The sequence below is a fragment of the Venturia canescens genome, chromosome 7, assembly GCF_019457755.1.
Source record: "Venturia canescens isolate UGA chromosome 7, ASM1945775v1, whole genome shotgun sequence".
Lineage (NCBI taxonomy): Eukaryota > Metazoa > Arthropoda > Insecta > Hymenoptera > Ichneumonidae > Venturia > Venturia canescens.
The window spans coordinates 11,075,193-11,091,864 of NC_057427.1; the positions used below are offsets into that span (position 1 = coordinate 11,075,193).

The following is a 16,672-nucleotide window of genomic DNA, read 5'->3' on the forward strand; positions in this document are numbered from 1 at the left end:
TGAAATTTTGCATACTGCTTCTTTATAACAATATAAGCCTTCCGCTAAAAGGATTTTTGGCGACTAGCAATATTTATTGAGAAATTGAATTTTTAAGTTGCTATTTTAGCCCGAGCGAGTATATCTATATCATTTATCTCGCTCGGCCGGTATCCTCACTTGGATGGCAAACGTTGCGCTCCTTGGCTGGGCTACTCCGGGGATTTTTTCCTTAAAATTCCGTCTCCCCGGCGCTTCGCGGGGAGCAAAATTTCAGCTCAAAATTCGGTTTCCCCTTTTCGGAAGTACAGTCTATCGAGCTATGGAGATCATAAAATAGTACATTGTGTAACAAGGAGGCAAAGTGGATCTTTAACTCCGAGGATTTAAAAGTGGTGTTTTACGTACTCCTCACCACTGATATACTGCAATTCATATAATGGGACATGACGTGATTTAGTCAAAGAATCGATAATTTTTTATGTAGAAATTAATTTCACTGCAAGTGTTTGAAGGTATTCGCTGTAGCATATAATAACGACCGAAGTGGTGGGGTGATGGCGACGACAATTTGAAAAAGCAAGGCTCTGATTGGGTAATGATTCGGGCTTATGTAACATCCCGAATCCCGCTCTTTGGTCAGCACCCGTGGTCAGCACAGGGCTCGTGCGGCGTGCACAGCTGTGCCGAGGTTCGCGTGCGGGTTATAGGTTATGATATGAAAAACAAACTGTAACAAAATTACTTAGTGGGTTGAGTTTGCGGATTTTTGAAAAACGCTAAACCGGTCTTTGAATACGTAACACGTTCAACATGCTTTCGGCAGAGGAAAACACGAAACGGATTAAGACACTGGACAATGATATGAACAACATGATCGGAGAAGTTTATCAATCTCATTTGAGGAAAATGCTGGTAATTGGAGGTTATGTTACAAAGGTTTTAAATGCTTAAAAAATTCGATAATTAGAATGGATTATTCACCTTCGATTCCTCAGGGTGACATGGACAGGTGTTCTGCACGATGTTCCGATAATGAATCCTACACCATGAATGAAAATGAAAACTGCAGAGCAAATTGCACCGTTGCAACGCAGAATGCTCAGCAGTTTGTGCAATCTGAATTTGCTCAACTACAGGTACCACCGCCCACAAATTACTCTTGAAAAATACATTAAAATACATTTTCATGGAGCACAGGAGTAACACTTTCTCTATTTATCAAAATATTAATCTCTGGACAAATTAAGGAGAATCGTTGCATTTCTAGATAAAGAAAAAATCATTAAAATTCCAAGACTATTCAAATCTTGACTGAAATCCAGCCTAAGATATTCTGAGTTCCGAGTATGATTTTTTTTAGAGCTGCGAGAACCTTGAAAATTTTTAATCCGTTTACTCAGAGTTTAACAATCAATTCATGCTTTCTTGTTTCTACTTTTCCCTGTGAAAATGTCCCATCAAACGGTGTGTTTGCATTCCGGTGTAAAATTATTGGAATAGTGACAAATGGTGTATAGCGATGTTTTGTTGAATATCAGTTAATATATTGGTGTTAACAAAAACGATTTGATAAAGAAATGACAGATATTTTATAAAAAAAAGTGAGCACAATGAAGAGCTTCCTAATATTGAAATTTTCAGAACAGTTGGCAGCGTTGCATTTATGGATGTGAAGATAAAGCAAAAAGTTCCGGCGCAACCCCGCAATCATCGCCGGACCAAGTCTTTCAAACATGTATTTCCACATGCTTCGATACCCAATACAATTTAATGAAAGTTGCTCGTAGTAATATCAATAAGGAATTGTCTAGTGGGAGATACAATGTAAAAATGTAATGATTTCTTTGAAAACATTTGGTAAAACAGTTCGATGGTACAGTCATGTGTTTTTATTTCTTGGATACATGAAACAGTTTTGTTGATACTACATCCTCGTATTGTCTCATGTAAGCCGCAAAATTCAATAACCCGCAATCCAGCCACTTTCGTGCTGGCAAACTGTATATTCGCCTCGTAATCGGTGACCAACTCAAAAGAATGGGTATTCCGTATATACCTCAGTCATTAATCTGTCAATTTTTCATTTATTTCCGCATTTTTGTTTTTTTTACTCTTACTCTTTCTTTTTCCTACTCCCGTCATCCAATTGAGAATGATCATGCGCAAGCTGTGCGCATGATCGAATGGCTACGATAATAATAATTTAAATATAATACAAATATCAACGTAATATGTACATCTCATTATAAATTCACGAGATGAAAGAGAGAGAGAGATGCGGAGCGATGTGTTTCATCATATTTAACGTGACTTTTCCCATGTTTTTATATCAAGGAGACGATTTTTCGTAAGGGAAAATATTAAAAGCGTAATGAAATTAGTTCACTCGGTGAAGAACGCCTGTCGTAGAATTTTTTTAGAAAACATTATTCTCATTTGACCTACAGCGTTGTGACACAAAGTGGAGTACGATCATCGTATGTTTTCTTCCAGGAGAAACTTAAGCCTACAGACGTGTTGAGCTGTCATCTTGGCATCCGTTATGTTGTAATCTCTCTCAAAAGCCTCACGCCAACGGCACAGAACACTCTCTCCCTCTCTTAGATATTCGTAACTACACTTCACGCTAACATATATAACAAACGAATCGCAAGAAGGACCCGCATCATCAAAAAAAATGTCTGTGAAAACTTGTTGATATCTCACCGGATATTCCTCAATAATTCTCCCACCGATGAGCCACGACAACTTATTGAATTTTTGTATCTTTGTCAAATTTTGTTCAATGCTTGAATGTGTTCGCTTGCGGTAAACCGCGATTGAGCAACGTGAGGGCCAGTGAAATGTATCTATGCGTAGAAATTCAAGGAGTAGGAAGATTTTGAAACCTCAGACCTCCACTCGGACTCGGTCCTTGCGCGTCCATCGTGAAACTTCGTGGCTGCGCGCATACGTGCATTTTCGTTTACGTTATCCCCGTGCAACGTTCTGCCACTCGATTCTATATCGAAGTTTCTTCCCTTTTTATTTCTCACAGTTATTCATTTCGATTCGCTCTGCGTGGCTTTGTGTGTCTCTGTATCTCGCTCTCTCTTTTCCTCTCTTTCTCCCTCCCTCTCTCTCTTTTTCTCTCTTTCTTCCTCTCTCTCTCTCTCTCTGAACGTTATCTAGCTGGTTGACAAAGGTTTTACCAAAAGGTGTAACCCCCCTCCGTACCGCCCCCCAGGAAAGAGCCCTTCTTTTGGGAGAGAGCAACACTGTGGCCTGCCATTGCAGCTAACTGGGCGGCATTGGCAGCGACACCTGGCGGTGGAGGTGGTAAGACAGGTTGTGATATCCCGTCGAATCGTCCACCGTCGAATCCGTTCTGCTCCGAAAATCCAAGTTAAGGTATTTATCATTTTCATGCTTACCGAAACCTTCCTCGGGTTCATATTTTCAAATTGATATAAAAATCTACTTACGGGGACCATTATCGTTGGCCTGACAGGCGCGGGTTGCATTGTTGCAGCTGGGTAATAAGCTGCGGCCGCCGCGAGCGGGGGGTAATATTGAAGCGGACCGTAGGCCGTCGGATAACCTGCCAAATATCCGCCCGGATAGCCTTGACCGTACATCGGCTGGTACATCTTGGGAAAAAGTATCGCAAACATTACTATCATCGAAGGAGCAATTATATAGTGAAATATACCGATGCGTGAAATTGAAAGATCATTTTAATTCGTTGCAGAATTTATCAACTTTTCACAACGTTGTTTCTTCTCATAAACAATTTTAATCTCGATCTTCCTTGTTTTGGAGGCCAGATTGAAAGAATCTTTACGAAATAAGATGAACTTGATTTTTAATGAAGATTAGAGGAGACCGAGGCTAGACAATAAAATCCAAATTACGGAACGTAAAGATACGTCCGGTTGATACAGCAATTGTTCATTGTAACCTCTTTCTCGTTCATGTCTCCCAACGTGGCGGAGCAACAACGTCGTTTAGTAACGGTGAAGAATTTTCATAAATCCAGGTACAAAACCACATTTTTACCGTCAATCTTATCTATCTCCTGCCGCCTCGAATTTTTTACACAAATGTTCATATATTGAACTACAATTGTGCGTAGTATTTTTCTCAACTATCGCCATAATTTACTGGTAGAACGTTTTGTTGCGAAAAAAGCAGTGTGGGGTAAGTAGGCCAACATTGGTATGGGGTTGGCTAACATATGTGTCGACGTTACTTAAGGTGATGGAGCAATCGCTATAATAAAAAAAAGCCCCTGTCAGCGTATTTTTGCCATCTTTCCGCGTCCGCTGACAGAGCCTTTTTTTGATTAGTCAAACAACAGCGGAGAATTTTCATTTCGAAAATTCGAGGTGAGATTAGTCGACTGATCCATGCTCTTAAGAGGATGGATCAGTCGGTATATCGCAACCATGAGTGCGAGAGAGATAGTTGCAAATTTCGAAATCGAAATCCTTTGACAATGTTTGACCGATTATAAAAAGGCTCTGTCAGTCGATTTTTGCCATCGTTCTGCGTAGGCTGACAGAGCCTTTTTTTAATCGATCAAACTGTGTCAAAGAATTTCGATTTCGAAAATTCCAAGTGAGGTTAGTCGACTGATCCATACTCTTAAGTACTCTAAATGAGCCCACTCAAGGGTGCCAGTACAAAAATATAATATTCTATGTGTTTCTTTCGCAGGGCCGTATTTTTTGGTGTCGCAAACTAGGGCACTCGAAATTTGGACTGATTCCTAACCTCTGAGAAGTCGCTGTTATATGGGAAAAGCTTCTGCTTCTGCCATTTTTCCAACTTCTATCGTTGATATCTTTTTTAAACATTCGATAACCCTTTATTTTGATCGTCGCTATGGATTCCTTACATTTTTTTCTATCCGTGAGACAGTTTGTATCAGGAATTTAGAGTTATTCAGTGTACGAATTATTCAATAGAAATGTGGTGATGACGGATTCTCCATAAGCTCCCGTAGAAATTTTACGAATTTAACATTTTAATTCTTCACTAAATGATCGATAACCTGACCTGAAATTTCGCCAATCCTATTTGGATGCAGTTGTATTTTACTGTAAATTAAAATCAATTTTTTGTAGGGATTTCGGATTCGTGAAAGGAATACCTTAAAAACTGCAATTCTGATTTCGATGACGAGAACGAGAATCAAATATTCCTTTTCTCACATTTGTGGACAAAAATTATTTTCGCATTCACTTATGTCAACATTTTGTATTCAAAGTTCGAATCATCAAATAAACGATATTGACAAATCCGTTTTTATTCATTTTACTAATACGTACCCTAGTCAACTTGCCCCGACCGTGGGGGGGTCGGTTGACCAGAAAACTGTTCGTCAAAAAAGCGATTCAATATCTCATTTCATTTTGAATTAAAAAATTGAAATTTCATTCGAGATAGAGGAAGGTCTATTCGAAATAATCATTTAGTTTTTGAAATCCTCTTCGGTTCCGTGTTTACAAGCAATAGTTTGAAAAGTCAGTCAACCAGCCCCAGTTTTCGCAAGCTTTTGACGATTATTAAATGGCACGAGACTTTCTACCACAAAGCTGTGGAAAAACTAATAAAAATTAGCATTTTCGGAGACGAAGGAAAGGTGGTTCGGGTTTCTGGTCACCGTGAATTCGACACCTAACGACTCTGATAAAAATTCGTGCGGTCACCACGCCACAAGCTGTCTATCAGGAACGACGATCGAGTCTTACCATGGGATGTGTAAGTGTTTGATCATAGGCCGGCGGCGGAGGTCCTTGTGTCGCGTACAGTTGCGGTTGATTCGGGAAAACCCCATACGGACCAGCACCAGCGACTACTCGTTCACCACCAACAAAACACACGATCCAACTGACCATTAGTACAAGATCGCTAAGCGAGCGAGGACGAGTTTGGGCGGGAGAATAGAAGGGAGGTTCGTGTACTCACCGCCGTATGTCGCTGGCTGCGCAGGCGCTGGTACGAATCCTGTTGGGGGGTGGGGCGCCACGGGATACGCTGTAACAATTCGTCGCGCATTATAAGTCTTTTTTTTCGGTTCTTCTTAGAGGTGTGAAAATGTGTACGCTTGTGTGGCATCGACACCACGTTACCGCAGTACGATCCCTGGCCGAGGTGAGTAAGTATACACGCGCCGATTTCAACTTCCTCTCGAGATGGGAAACCGCGGCAGGATGGTGGGACCGGTGAATTTATCGATATTTCCAAGTTCACGAATTCAGGACGAACTTGTCCTTCCCACCGGCGAAGTTTCCCATCTCCCGAGGGAATGGATCGAAGATCGAGTCGAAAGACTTCTCGCTCAATCGATTTTCACATGCTTCTTTGTCAAACTCAATTTCTCACTCTCAACTTCGAATACTCGACTCGTTTCTCCTTCCATACCCCTCCTTAAACGATCTCGTCGTTCCCCGCTCCGGTCCTCGTGTCAACTTATCGTTTTCAGTCATTCGATCGGGGCTACACGAAAAACGCTCGATTACAGAGGGACATTGCCGGAGGAGGAGCGCAGAGAGTCGTCGTCGACGATCGAAAGGGGCGCGCAACTCCCGCACCCCGGGACTTTATATTATACACACGACATTAATCGTTTTCGTTTGTATGTTCGTTGATTCGTATTTAATGTTTTGATTTTCGATAACAATTGTGTTTGAGTTCAATAAAAATACTAATTATAGCTAAAACAATCAAGTTAGTTACTATGTAATGTGATTGTGAGAAAATAAATAATTAAACCAAATAAGATGGTAGTATACGTCGAGGGGTCGTCCCGAATTTTCCGAGCGCAGCTCACCTCGATTAAATCCGTAATTCGAGCCCTGGCATGGCGTATCGACGCTTCCCATTCTATCCACACGATAATTACGATCGTGCGACATTCCGTGTGAGAAACAATGCCGAGCTGCTGCCCCAAATTCGGGGCTCCGCCTAAGGACGATAATGCGAGAATATTCGTCGTCGAACGAGCAGAGAATTCACTTTTATTGTTTTTCAAAGATAATTCTGTTCCACTGAGTGGGTACAACGATGAGTGTCCGACCGTTTTAAATTTAAATATTTCACGCAAAAACTCGTGATCATCGGGCGACGAAATTTCTCACACCAAAAGCCTACCTCTTTTAACCTCTAAATCTAAGATGTATCAAAGAACCGATTTCAAAGCAATTATAGCATTAGGCAATCAAGGTAAAAGCCAAATACATTCGTCTAATCTCGCTGCTGAATTCGAGGGCATCATCTCACTATTGGCACAACTATTTTCCACCGTGTGAAGAAACATTAATCTGTCAGCTTGAAATAACCGATTTTATAACGATCGAAGTACGAATTATATTCGCACACGTTGTCATTGCAAAATGCGTGACAAGGTGCTCTCGAATCTCAGCGTTATAAATAAAATTTAAAAAAAAAATAAAAAAAAAAAAGAAAAAGAAAAAACAAACAACGTATGATGGTTAACGATTTCAACGGTTAAAGAAAAATCAAAATTTAAACAAATGATAATAAAGAAAAAACGAGAATCAGGTTCAAGCATTGTGACACCACCAAATATATTGGAAAAATATGGAAGAATATAACTGAGCACGAAAAACCGTCACCAAATACGTAACATACAGCAACAACGCTTGTTCCTATTTCTCGCTTGTTTGGCCAACGAGAAAAAAATGTGCCGTCGCCATGTCGAATGCCAGCATGGTGAGGCCAGGTTTCGGGTAGGTTCGAGCCCTCGTAACGGTACACCGCAACATCACCAACAATAAAAGGACTTTAATTTAAAATGCTGTCAAATTATTTTTATCCAGTAAAGTTGATCACTCGCCGCGATTTCTCGTGTTAAAACTTGACCGCGAAAAAGTGTCAAACAATTTGCAAACTGTAAAGGAAAGTGTCGAGGTGTCCATTGTTTCCGAAGTGAAAAACCGTTGGCAAGAGAGTTTGGAGCGACGGTGCTGCTGTCGGACGGTGGCCGCAGCGCCAACTAAAATTCGAGCCTCGAAAAGTAGTACCGTTACTCGAGCTCGTCCGACACGAATACCGTGCCGTCACAGGAGTGATGTGTATCTGTCTAGGAATACTTTTGATCGAACATTCAGTGATTTGACATAATACGTATATAAAAACGTAGAATATCCCTCAAGTTAGCGCAAGAGAATTAAAAATAAATCAAATTTCTAAAAATCTCTTGGTCAACTTGAGATGAGTAAGAGATTGATGAACTATCAAAAAGCTGCAATTGTAAATTAGTAACATGTGTTATTTATACAATGAGTACGAGAGTTGATGGCGTGGCGGTGAACGGGGCTGTGGTGAAATACAGAGAGTTTTACGCCGGAGGCTCGATCGGGCCTTCATTTTCACCGATTATTTACATTAAAAAGTGGATTAACAAGATTCCCGAGGAGTGTGAGCTCGGAATGGCCCAGTAGAAAATTCAGGGTCAATTTCCGAGGAGGCGTCTGGCCGGCAAGCCAGAGGCTCCGGCGTAAAAGCTCCTGTACACTGTGAGCGTTTACAACCCCATTGCGTGCGTTGATCACGCCAAATGGAGGAATATCGGCACACGTGTGAATGCCTGTGTTGTCCGGGCATTAAATCGCATGACCATAAACACACCCGCGCACGAGGCACATATTTAAATGTTCTATACAAAAAAATCCACACATTTAATACGTTCTGACAAAATTCAGCAAACGACAAACTTTTGCATATAATAACGAGATCAAGTGAAAACGATGATAAAGAAACGATATTTATTTGAATTTTCAAATCAATTAACTTCGTACGAAGTAAAAGGTTTAAGGATTTCGTTAAATGATATTATGGAACAGGAAAACCGTGTCAAAGTTACGTTTTTACCAAAGTGTGTGTTCCTGTGTCTGTGTGTGTGTGTGTGTGTGTGTGTGTGTGTGTGTGTGTGTGTGTGTGTGTGTGTGTGTGTGTGTGTGTGTGTGTGTGTGTGTGTGTGTGTGTGTGTGTGTGAGTGTGTGTCAGAGAATTCGTACCGTCACGAGCTTTGTTCGAATATCGTTGTTGTTATCTCTCTAACAACAACAACAACAGCAACAATCGTCAGCGTATTGATAACAACAACAATAATAATGATAATAATGATAATAATAATATGAACAACGACAACAATATTAGTAATTGTAGTAGTATTAGTAGTAGCAGTATTCGTCGTGGTAATAGTTGTGTTATTAGTAGCAGTAGCAGTGATGAGTGACAGTAATAGTAGAAGTAGCGGTAATGGTAGTATAAATTGATCGTTCAAAGCCTTCTTGAGTGGCAAAGAGTACAGCATCATCAGCAGTACTCCAGTTCTTCATCATATGTTTTCAGGCTTATATATATATATATAAATATATAAATATATATATATATATATTTTTAATTGAAAAAATATGTATTGTTTCGTTCATTCGTTAGTGCTTCTTAACGCATGCTCGTTCTGCATTATTGCATTATATAAATGAATGCAAAACGCCGGTAATTTTAAAAATAAATCTATAAATCATGGTAGGCGGCCTGCCACGGCACCAAAACTGTCATCACAGATCGACTCTTTACCGTCTATTCGGACGGTGATCGTTAAACGCGCACATTGACTGCGAGATTTCGAGGAAGAGACGAAAATAAAGTGAAAAGGATGAGAAGGATGGAGATCGCGAGAACTTTAAGGTAGGAGGGGAAACTTGAGACGGAGAGTCAATTTGTCCAGTCCAGTTGCCGCGGCTCGGTTGCCCGGCGAATGAACGTGTGTCGTACACTAACATAGACGCGTCAGCCCACACCAAATTATTGTCCTTATTTCATACAATTCGCTGAACGCCGCTTCGATCGCGCTCTCGCGTATCCCGAGGCTCGTTCGCGGTCACTGAATCTTCTGGAATTTAATAGGGCGAAGAGAACACCACTTCGTTGCCGGGATTACTCTGCGAGACACCTCGACGATACGGCTTCGATATCGTCGAATCAAATGCGGCTTTCAGCGGTATAGTATCATATACGAATACAGTTGTTCATTTGTGTCAATATTATAGTGCCACGGTGCAAACAATGATCGATTTCATCATAACAATTCATCATATGTATTAACATTATTTAGTGCCAATACCAAGGAATTCGAAATATTATATCGAAGACAAAATCATTACATTTCAGCACTCGGACCTTCATTTCCGTGTTCATCTCGAACCATCGGTCTTTTATTGCAATTACGATTATCTTCGATACTCTTTATTATCGAAATGTACCGCGGGAGACTCTGCTGTCCCTTTGAAAACTCGAAATGTAGGTTTGCCTTGTACGTAGACAGTTTATACGTCATTATTTTATATTTTTTTTCTTCTTTTTCTTTTATTTTTTTTTTTCTCATCAATATTGCAACAACCGAGCGAGACCCAGTGCCCTCTCCCCGTGACAGCGACACCGCCCCCCCCCCCCCACCCTGCGGTTCTCCAATGAAGTATGCACCGAAGCCATCTCTCACGATTCACCGCATCGAAGAAAGGACACTCGGGACTCGAATCCTTGTTCAATATTCGCATCGCAACACTCGATTTATTATTATACATTAGCTCCTCTGCTTGTTTTATTTTCTCTTCCTCTCTCTTTCTCTCTCCCCCTCGCTGACTCTCCGGGCCTCTCTAAAAACCTGCAGGTTTATAATAACGACATCAAGTAACGCGACGGGGAAAGTTTAAAGTGCGATGCGAAGTGACGGTCGCTGATACACTCGTGAGCATCGGTTAATCGGAATAAAACCACCGTCCATTCACATCTACATTGTTGCGGAATTAATATTTATTTCAAATATAGCGATTTCAGGCCTGCCTGCCTGCGAGCGCCATCTTTGAAAATTAAAACGCTAGTGCTGTCTCCGTATTGCTATTTCAATTGGTAACTCAATCCTCTAATGGCATTTCATCTGGCAGGCATGCTCGTGCATTTTCTATCAAGCATACAAATATTTACTCTTCATAAAATATTCGGAACTGCTCCATTGTACGTATCGAGTCGGGAAGCGGAGCCTGAGCCTGCGGCAAGCCTACAACACTTCTCTTGAACATGCTGCACCCATTATTCTTAGAATATGACTAAGTTTCTGACGCCGAAGCTTCTCAGGATCCGGCTCGAGGCACGGCACTACGAATTTCCAAGGATTTTTGCCGAAACGGACATTCGTCTGTCTCTCGGTGCGACTCGGTTTTCGGTGTTTATTTTAAAAAACACAGCACTTTTAATCACTTTGGAATTATTCACCAATTTGAATTTTCACTGACGTGGGAAGAATCAGACTCGCGGAATTCGGACTGATGGAAAACTGCCTGAAAGATTTTCCAAGCATCGATCACTTTGAAATTCTGTGGAAATGAGCCCTCCTTCGAACTCTCGGATAATCGATCGCAGTGCAACGTACGCAGGATTAGTGACAGCCGAAATAAAGAGCTTACGACACATGCGATTAACGACAATCGCGCACACGCGGAAGGTACGCGAAGCGCGTGCTCGATCGTCGGCGACAAAAAGGTTGCGGTCGGGACTCCGTTCGAATCGTTTTGCTGGACGACCACCGATAGGCGCGAACTCGTTTGTCCGAGAATTTGGAAAAATGTGGATTATTATTATCGAGAGTTCCGATCCGCTCGATATTCGACTGACCGTTTTTCATCCAATATCGAAATCCTTGATTTATTTATGAACGATCATTCAGACCGGTGTCCACATCAGCCGTGCAAAACTTAAATATTTCATAAAAATAATGCCAACTCGTTTTCGGCATTGTAGACTAAATAGCAAACAATGAGACACTGCGCGACCGAGCAACGAAATCGGCGGACCCGAGGCTTCCAACTCCATTGGAGCGCTCGGATCGACTAACCACCGTAACCGTTGTTCCTCCCCACTTTTCCCTCGTTCCTTCTGCGAAGCCGGGCGCCCAACAGTTTTGTTGTTTACATCACGTTTTTAACCGCGCAGCAGCGATCGCGGAGGGAAAACAAAACCTGAGAAGGATATCCGAATGCTCGATCGGTCAGGGCATCGTACGCATCGTACGTAAATACGACTATATTATTTCTTCAGATAGTCTGACACGAAAATAAATTTAAATACGTTTTTCATGCAAAGAATCGACACCGCAATTTTCGGACGAAGAACATTAGAATTTTTTTTTTTTTTTTTACTTTCATTTCTACCAAGTCAACGACATTCGACGCCGAATTTCTTCGAGTTTGCAGGCCATATTAAAAAGCCTTTCGAATTCACGTTTGACACGTCCACGTTGCGACGTACGAAATGTGCGGTATGCTTAAAAACTATAGTACCTGCGTTATAAAATACAAAAGCGTCATGCACTATCGATAAAAGTGATAAACCATCGTTCTACCTACGGAATAAAAAATTAAAAAAAAAAATTTAAAAAAAAATGTTCATAATACATATCGTACGTCGAGCTTAGATACAGCATTTGTGTATGGCCATACCCTCGTATTGGTCCCAATGTCTTTTCGCACGCGAGCTATATATTTCACGTATGAAAAATGATCTTTTAAAAATTCTTGTAGTATTTCGACACTTGATTTATTGATTTAAATGAGGATTGCGGCGTAAAAGGAAGGATTAGAGATTTGGCGCCCAATAAGCGAGGTTGGACACACGGATCCCTTGACCACAACAAATATGCTCAAAGTAACAAGAAGATAAGCAAATTAGTGTATACAACACTTTTGGTTAAAGTAAAAAGATCAAACACTGCAGACATTGTGACACAATCGCGTCAGCATCTCTGCTTCAAACAATTATAACTTAAACGCATAGCAACCACCAACGTCTCGGATTCGAAGATTATTCGTCAGTGAAGAAAAAAAAAAAAAAAAAAAAAAAAAAAAACGACGTTGCGAGTAGAGTTTAAGTTTGAAAATGAAAATATTTGGAATATTTAAATAATTTAACACGAGTATTGGGTCTGAATCGCTTACGAATCTTAGAGTGTCCAAGACGTCCGCGTGCATCGTCGCTCCGTTCGGTACACGCGTACCCGGCGCCTCATATCCAGTACAAGAGGATCGCGCACCATTTTATTCCAATCGATAAATCACAACTAAACGTCCTCATGATTTATCCTACGCGAGAATTTAATTAACTGAATATTTGGAATACCGAAAGTACGCGTGTTCTATATATCACATATAGTTTTGGAGGAACGATAGAAAAACACTAACGAGTGTGGGTGCTCGAAAAATTACGTAGTAACGCCAGCACGCACACCCACCTTCGCCCAGTCACATATGTATATCTACATATGGTTGTTTATATAAAAATACGTTGCGAGTTAAGATTTGACATATATATATATAACATGAATTTTATATATATATATATATACTCGATATTTATGTGTACAAACACACGCACAAACGCCATACACATATATTTATTATTATCATCATGTACGGATGTGTGTGTGTGTGTGTTTGTGTGTGGTATAAAATAGAAGGTGAGATTAGATACGTGGCTTGAGCTGCACAATAGCTGGTTTCCAAGGCGTCTCCACCTACTGACTTTCATCACAAATCGTCTCTGAAACGGTCCTCTGCAAACACATTGACAGCCACAAGTGCAGGTCATAGAGGAGTCTCTCCCCCCGATGAAAGTGTTGAGACCGATGTGTCTACCGCCTTGACGTTACGGTGGCGCTGCTTCTGCGGCTGACACCATCTCTCCTCCCACTCCTCTCTCCGCCATTCGACTACCACTCCCTCTATCTGTCGGTCTGTAGTTCGTCCGTATATGTATGTGTGTCTCTGCCTGCTGCTGCTGCTGCCTCTCTCAATTTCTCTCACTCGCTCTCTCTCTCCCTCCTCTCGCTCGACATGCACACAGGCGCGCGCACGTCCACGCATCTCACTCGCTCCCGTTGACTCGTTCGCTCGCTCACTCGCTCGCTTCGTTTTCAGGGATCGGGGAGAGGGGCCAAAAGAGAAATTATATCGTTCAATCATTGGCTCTTCTCGCCCTCGTGCGCTCTGTCTTTTTCTCTCGCTCTCTCTCTCTCTGTCTGTACGCACTTGCGCAGACGTCACCTCTCTCTCTCTCTCTCTCTCTCGACTCAACTCTTTCGTTACAATTTATACTAGACCGGTGTGTTGTGGATTATGGATTTTGACATAAAGTTTCACCACTTATTTTCTAGTCGAGTACAGACCTTCCTTAAATCTAGGCTTTTGTTGATATTTGTTTTTTTTTTCCCTGCTTCTCGATATGTTACTCCACCCAAATGGAAAATGAATGAAAGAAAATCATATGTAATAACGGAAATGTACTCTTTCGATAATAGTTTTACTTTAACTACCGCCTCTTTCTCTTTCTTTACCGCCCATACGGAATATTATTTTCTCCTATTTTCGAGGTAATATCCTGCTGCTCGTGCACTCCACTAGCCCGAAATATTCGTGCAGATGCGTGCACGCACACTACACCGCACAGTTTGGCTCGCTTTATTTCCTTACTTTTTTTTTCTCCAAAAAAATACTATGCCGGTATTTTGTTATCAATGCCTGTGTGTTTTACGATCGATGCGTTTGTAATTTTAGTTTGCTCTGCTTTTTGCTGCTTTATTTTGTTGTTGACAACATGGCCTCTGCACGTACCACTCTGCTCAATTTTCATCATCTCCAGACATTTTCAGTCCATGGACATATTATTTATCAACGTTATGAGAAAGTGTGATTTTAGGCCGATTCGCAGGATATATGCGTAGCATACATATTTCATGCCTTTTCGAACCCGTTTTGTATACTTTATATTATATAAACGACGTGCTCGCATTTAAAGTTTAAGCATCCAAGCTAAAACGGATGCAACATTCATGCACACACGCGTATTTGCATGTTTGTATACCTACGTATGTGTGCATAAATGAAAATTAATAGGAAATAACGGAAACGTATCTGACTGGGTTAAAGCAACGAATCGATGTATTGGTGGTTATGTTTGATAGGGACAGAGGGAGCGCAGTAGTGGTGGTGTCGCGTCCCACAGTGCGGAGGCCATTTTGTATTATAATACCTCACAAGAAAAGAAGACTGTATTGATTAATGCGTTACTGTTGGTCAGAAATGTTAATTTGACTGCGATATTCCGCGAGTACAAATTTATAAAAAAAACTTCTAAAGCCCCTCGACGATGGCCCAGCCTCTGTACTTGGGAAAGATCGATGTCGTTTATTGAGATAGAAGAAATAATATTGTGTCAATTTATATATACTGTATCGATCCAAAAAGCGCCAGTTAAAATATGTATAGTAACATGGTTGGGGGTAGTATAAGAGAACCGACGGAATACTCGTCGAAACCACGATTTAATACTGTATATATGAGAATAAAAGCAAGTACTAGCAAATTATTGTCGTTTTGTAACCGTATAATGCCGGTCGCGAATATATTTTCGTCACATGGAAAAAACGCAAATGAAAATATAAACGTTTCGTTTTTGCACGCATCTTATACAGGACAATATTGTAATTGTTTTCTACTCTCAATTCATCAATTATTATCTCTCTCTTCTTCGTCATAGTTACCTTTTTTGTCGGTCATTATTGCTTTTTTTTTTAACTCGCACAAACTCTATTCAGTTATATCTCTCGGTTTATGGAATGAACAATTAATATTTCTTTTTTTATTTGTGTATATCAACAACGATGACTACGATGGTTACAAGGGTACACTGAATTTATCGGTTTTCGGGCACTTGGGATCAAACGGGATGAGCTAACGGGATACGCTTATGACAACGAGACTCTGACACTTTGAAAATTGACAGAGCTCAGACTGGCTCGAGCTTCAGAGCTTGGAGAGAAACACTAGCGCCGTATCTCTTTATCGAGCGTGCCTGCTTTCCGCGATTCTCCTACTTCCTCTCCCTTTTACCCTCCCCCCGCTGTCCTTCGGGTATTCTCGGCTTTCGTTCGCTTCCCCGCCCCTCTTCTGACCCACGACAACCTGATCGGCCGCACTCGGCCGCTCGGTCCTGACCAGTCAGATCCCCTTTTCGCACAATCAATTCTCATTTGATATTTTATAAAAAGCTCTCATTTTAAGTATTTTGGAAACCCCAGGTTCCAAAAATACCACAATTTTTCTTCAAACATAATCCAATATTTTCAATAATTCTCAATAAAGGAATGAGTCATTCAGTTCGTTTTAATCAATGATTTTTCCAACCAAGTACCCAGTCCGAATACGAATATTTTCACTACGCCTTGCTACATTCCGGACAGCACTGGTATCCGGAATCTCGTAATAAAAAATTCCATCAGGAGCTCAACAAACCCCTTGTGCAGCTATTTCGAGTTCCTTATTACATCACGTTCCTCAATAGCTGTCTAGTTTTATATACAATGGCATTGCTGAGGCTCCTCCCAATTTTTTCTCTGTCACGTGCAATCAATAACTTCAAAGTTTGAAAATTTAATGCTTGTGCTTGTGGACGGATAAGAATCTTGAAACCGAACAATGTTCCCTCAGTTTTTGGATGAGGTACATGAAAAGAACGGGGCAACATCGATATGAAAATTGCTAACAGCGATGACCATCCCGGAAAATTTACAGAGTACTCGACTGGAAGTTTTTATCTTTGCAAATTCGACCAAAACGGTCAATTTCGT

The 16,672-nt window shown here is 41.0% G+C and overlaps 2 protein-coding genes across 4 annotated transcripts; one reads left to right on the forward strand and one right to left on the reverse strand.

Moving 5' to 3' along the window:
* The first annotated feature begins 45 nt into the window (after window positions 1-45).
* On the forward strand, window positions 46-1,860 carry LOC122414257 (protein FAM136A-like). Its single transcript, XM_043425358.1, has 3 exons — window positions 46-894; window positions 978-1,118; window positions 1,624-1,860. Exons 1-3 carry the CDS (start codon window positions 793-795, stop codon window positions 1,816-1,818), a joined length of 438 nt encoding a protein of 145 aa, XP_043281293.1. The 5' UTR covers window positions 46-792; the 3' UTR covers window positions 1,819-1,860.
* On the reverse strand, window positions 1,849-15,878 carry LOC122414254 (DAZ-associated protein 2-like). 3 transcript variants are annotated; one of them, XM_043425351.1, is made up of 8 exons: window positions 13,519-15,572; window positions 12,987-13,130; window positions 12,456-12,526; window positions 11,269-11,333; window positions 5,935-6,003; window positions 5,718-5,821; window positions 3,447-3,611; window positions 1,849-3,349 (listed from the first exon to the last, which is right to left on the reverse strand). In XM_043425351.1, exons 2-8 carry the CDS (start codon window positions 13,017-13,019, stop codon window positions 3,170-3,172), a joined length of 687 nt encoding a protein of 228 aa, XP_043281286.1. In that variant the 5' UTR covers window positions 13,020-13,130; window positions 13,519-15,572; the 3' UTR covers window positions 1,849-3,169. The 3 variants fall into 3 exon arrangements, with proteins under 3 accessions (XP_043281286.1, XP_043281288.1, XP_043281287.1); XM_043425353.1 differs by lacking the exons at window positions 11,269-11,333; window positions 12,456-12,526; window positions 12,987-13,130; window positions 13,519-15,572 and adding an exon at window positions 15,587-15,878; XM_043425352.1 differs by lacking the exons at window positions 11,269-11,333; window positions 12,456-12,526; window positions 12,987-13,130; window positions 13,519-15,572 and adding an exon at window positions 6,800-7,413.
* Between the last annotated feature and the right edge of the window lie 794 nt (window positions 15,879-16,672).

What these genes read in the sequence shown, in the direction of transcription:
- LOC122414257 (XM_043425358.1), top strand. Translation starts at nt 793, where the DNA reads ATGCTTTCGGCAGAGGAAAACACGAAACGGATTAAGACACTGGACAAT. An exon ending in CTCATTTGAGGAAAATGCTG is followed by an intron (nt 895 to 977) that starts GTAATTGGAGGT and finishes TCGATTCCTCAG; the next exon opens with GGTGACATGGACAGGTGTTC. An exon ending in CTGAATTTGCTCAACTACAG is followed by an intron (nt 1,119 to 1,623) that starts GTACCACCGCCC and finishes TGAAATTTTCAG; the next exon opens with AACAGTTGGCAGCGTTGCAT.
- LOC122414254 (XM_043425351.1), bottom strand. Translation starts at nt 13,019, where the DNA reads ATGCACGCGGACGTCTTGGACACTCTAAGATTC. An exon ending in GCAGCCAGCGACATACGGCG is followed by an intron (nt 5,822 to 5,934) that starts GTGAGTACACGA and finishes GTGAACGAGTAG; the next exon opens with TCGCTGGTGCTGGTCCGTAT. An exon ending in GGCCAACGATAATGGTCCCC is followed by an intron (nt 3,350 to 3,446) that starts GTAAGTAGATTT and finishes TTTTCGGAGCAG; the next exon opens with AACGGATTCGACGGTGGACG.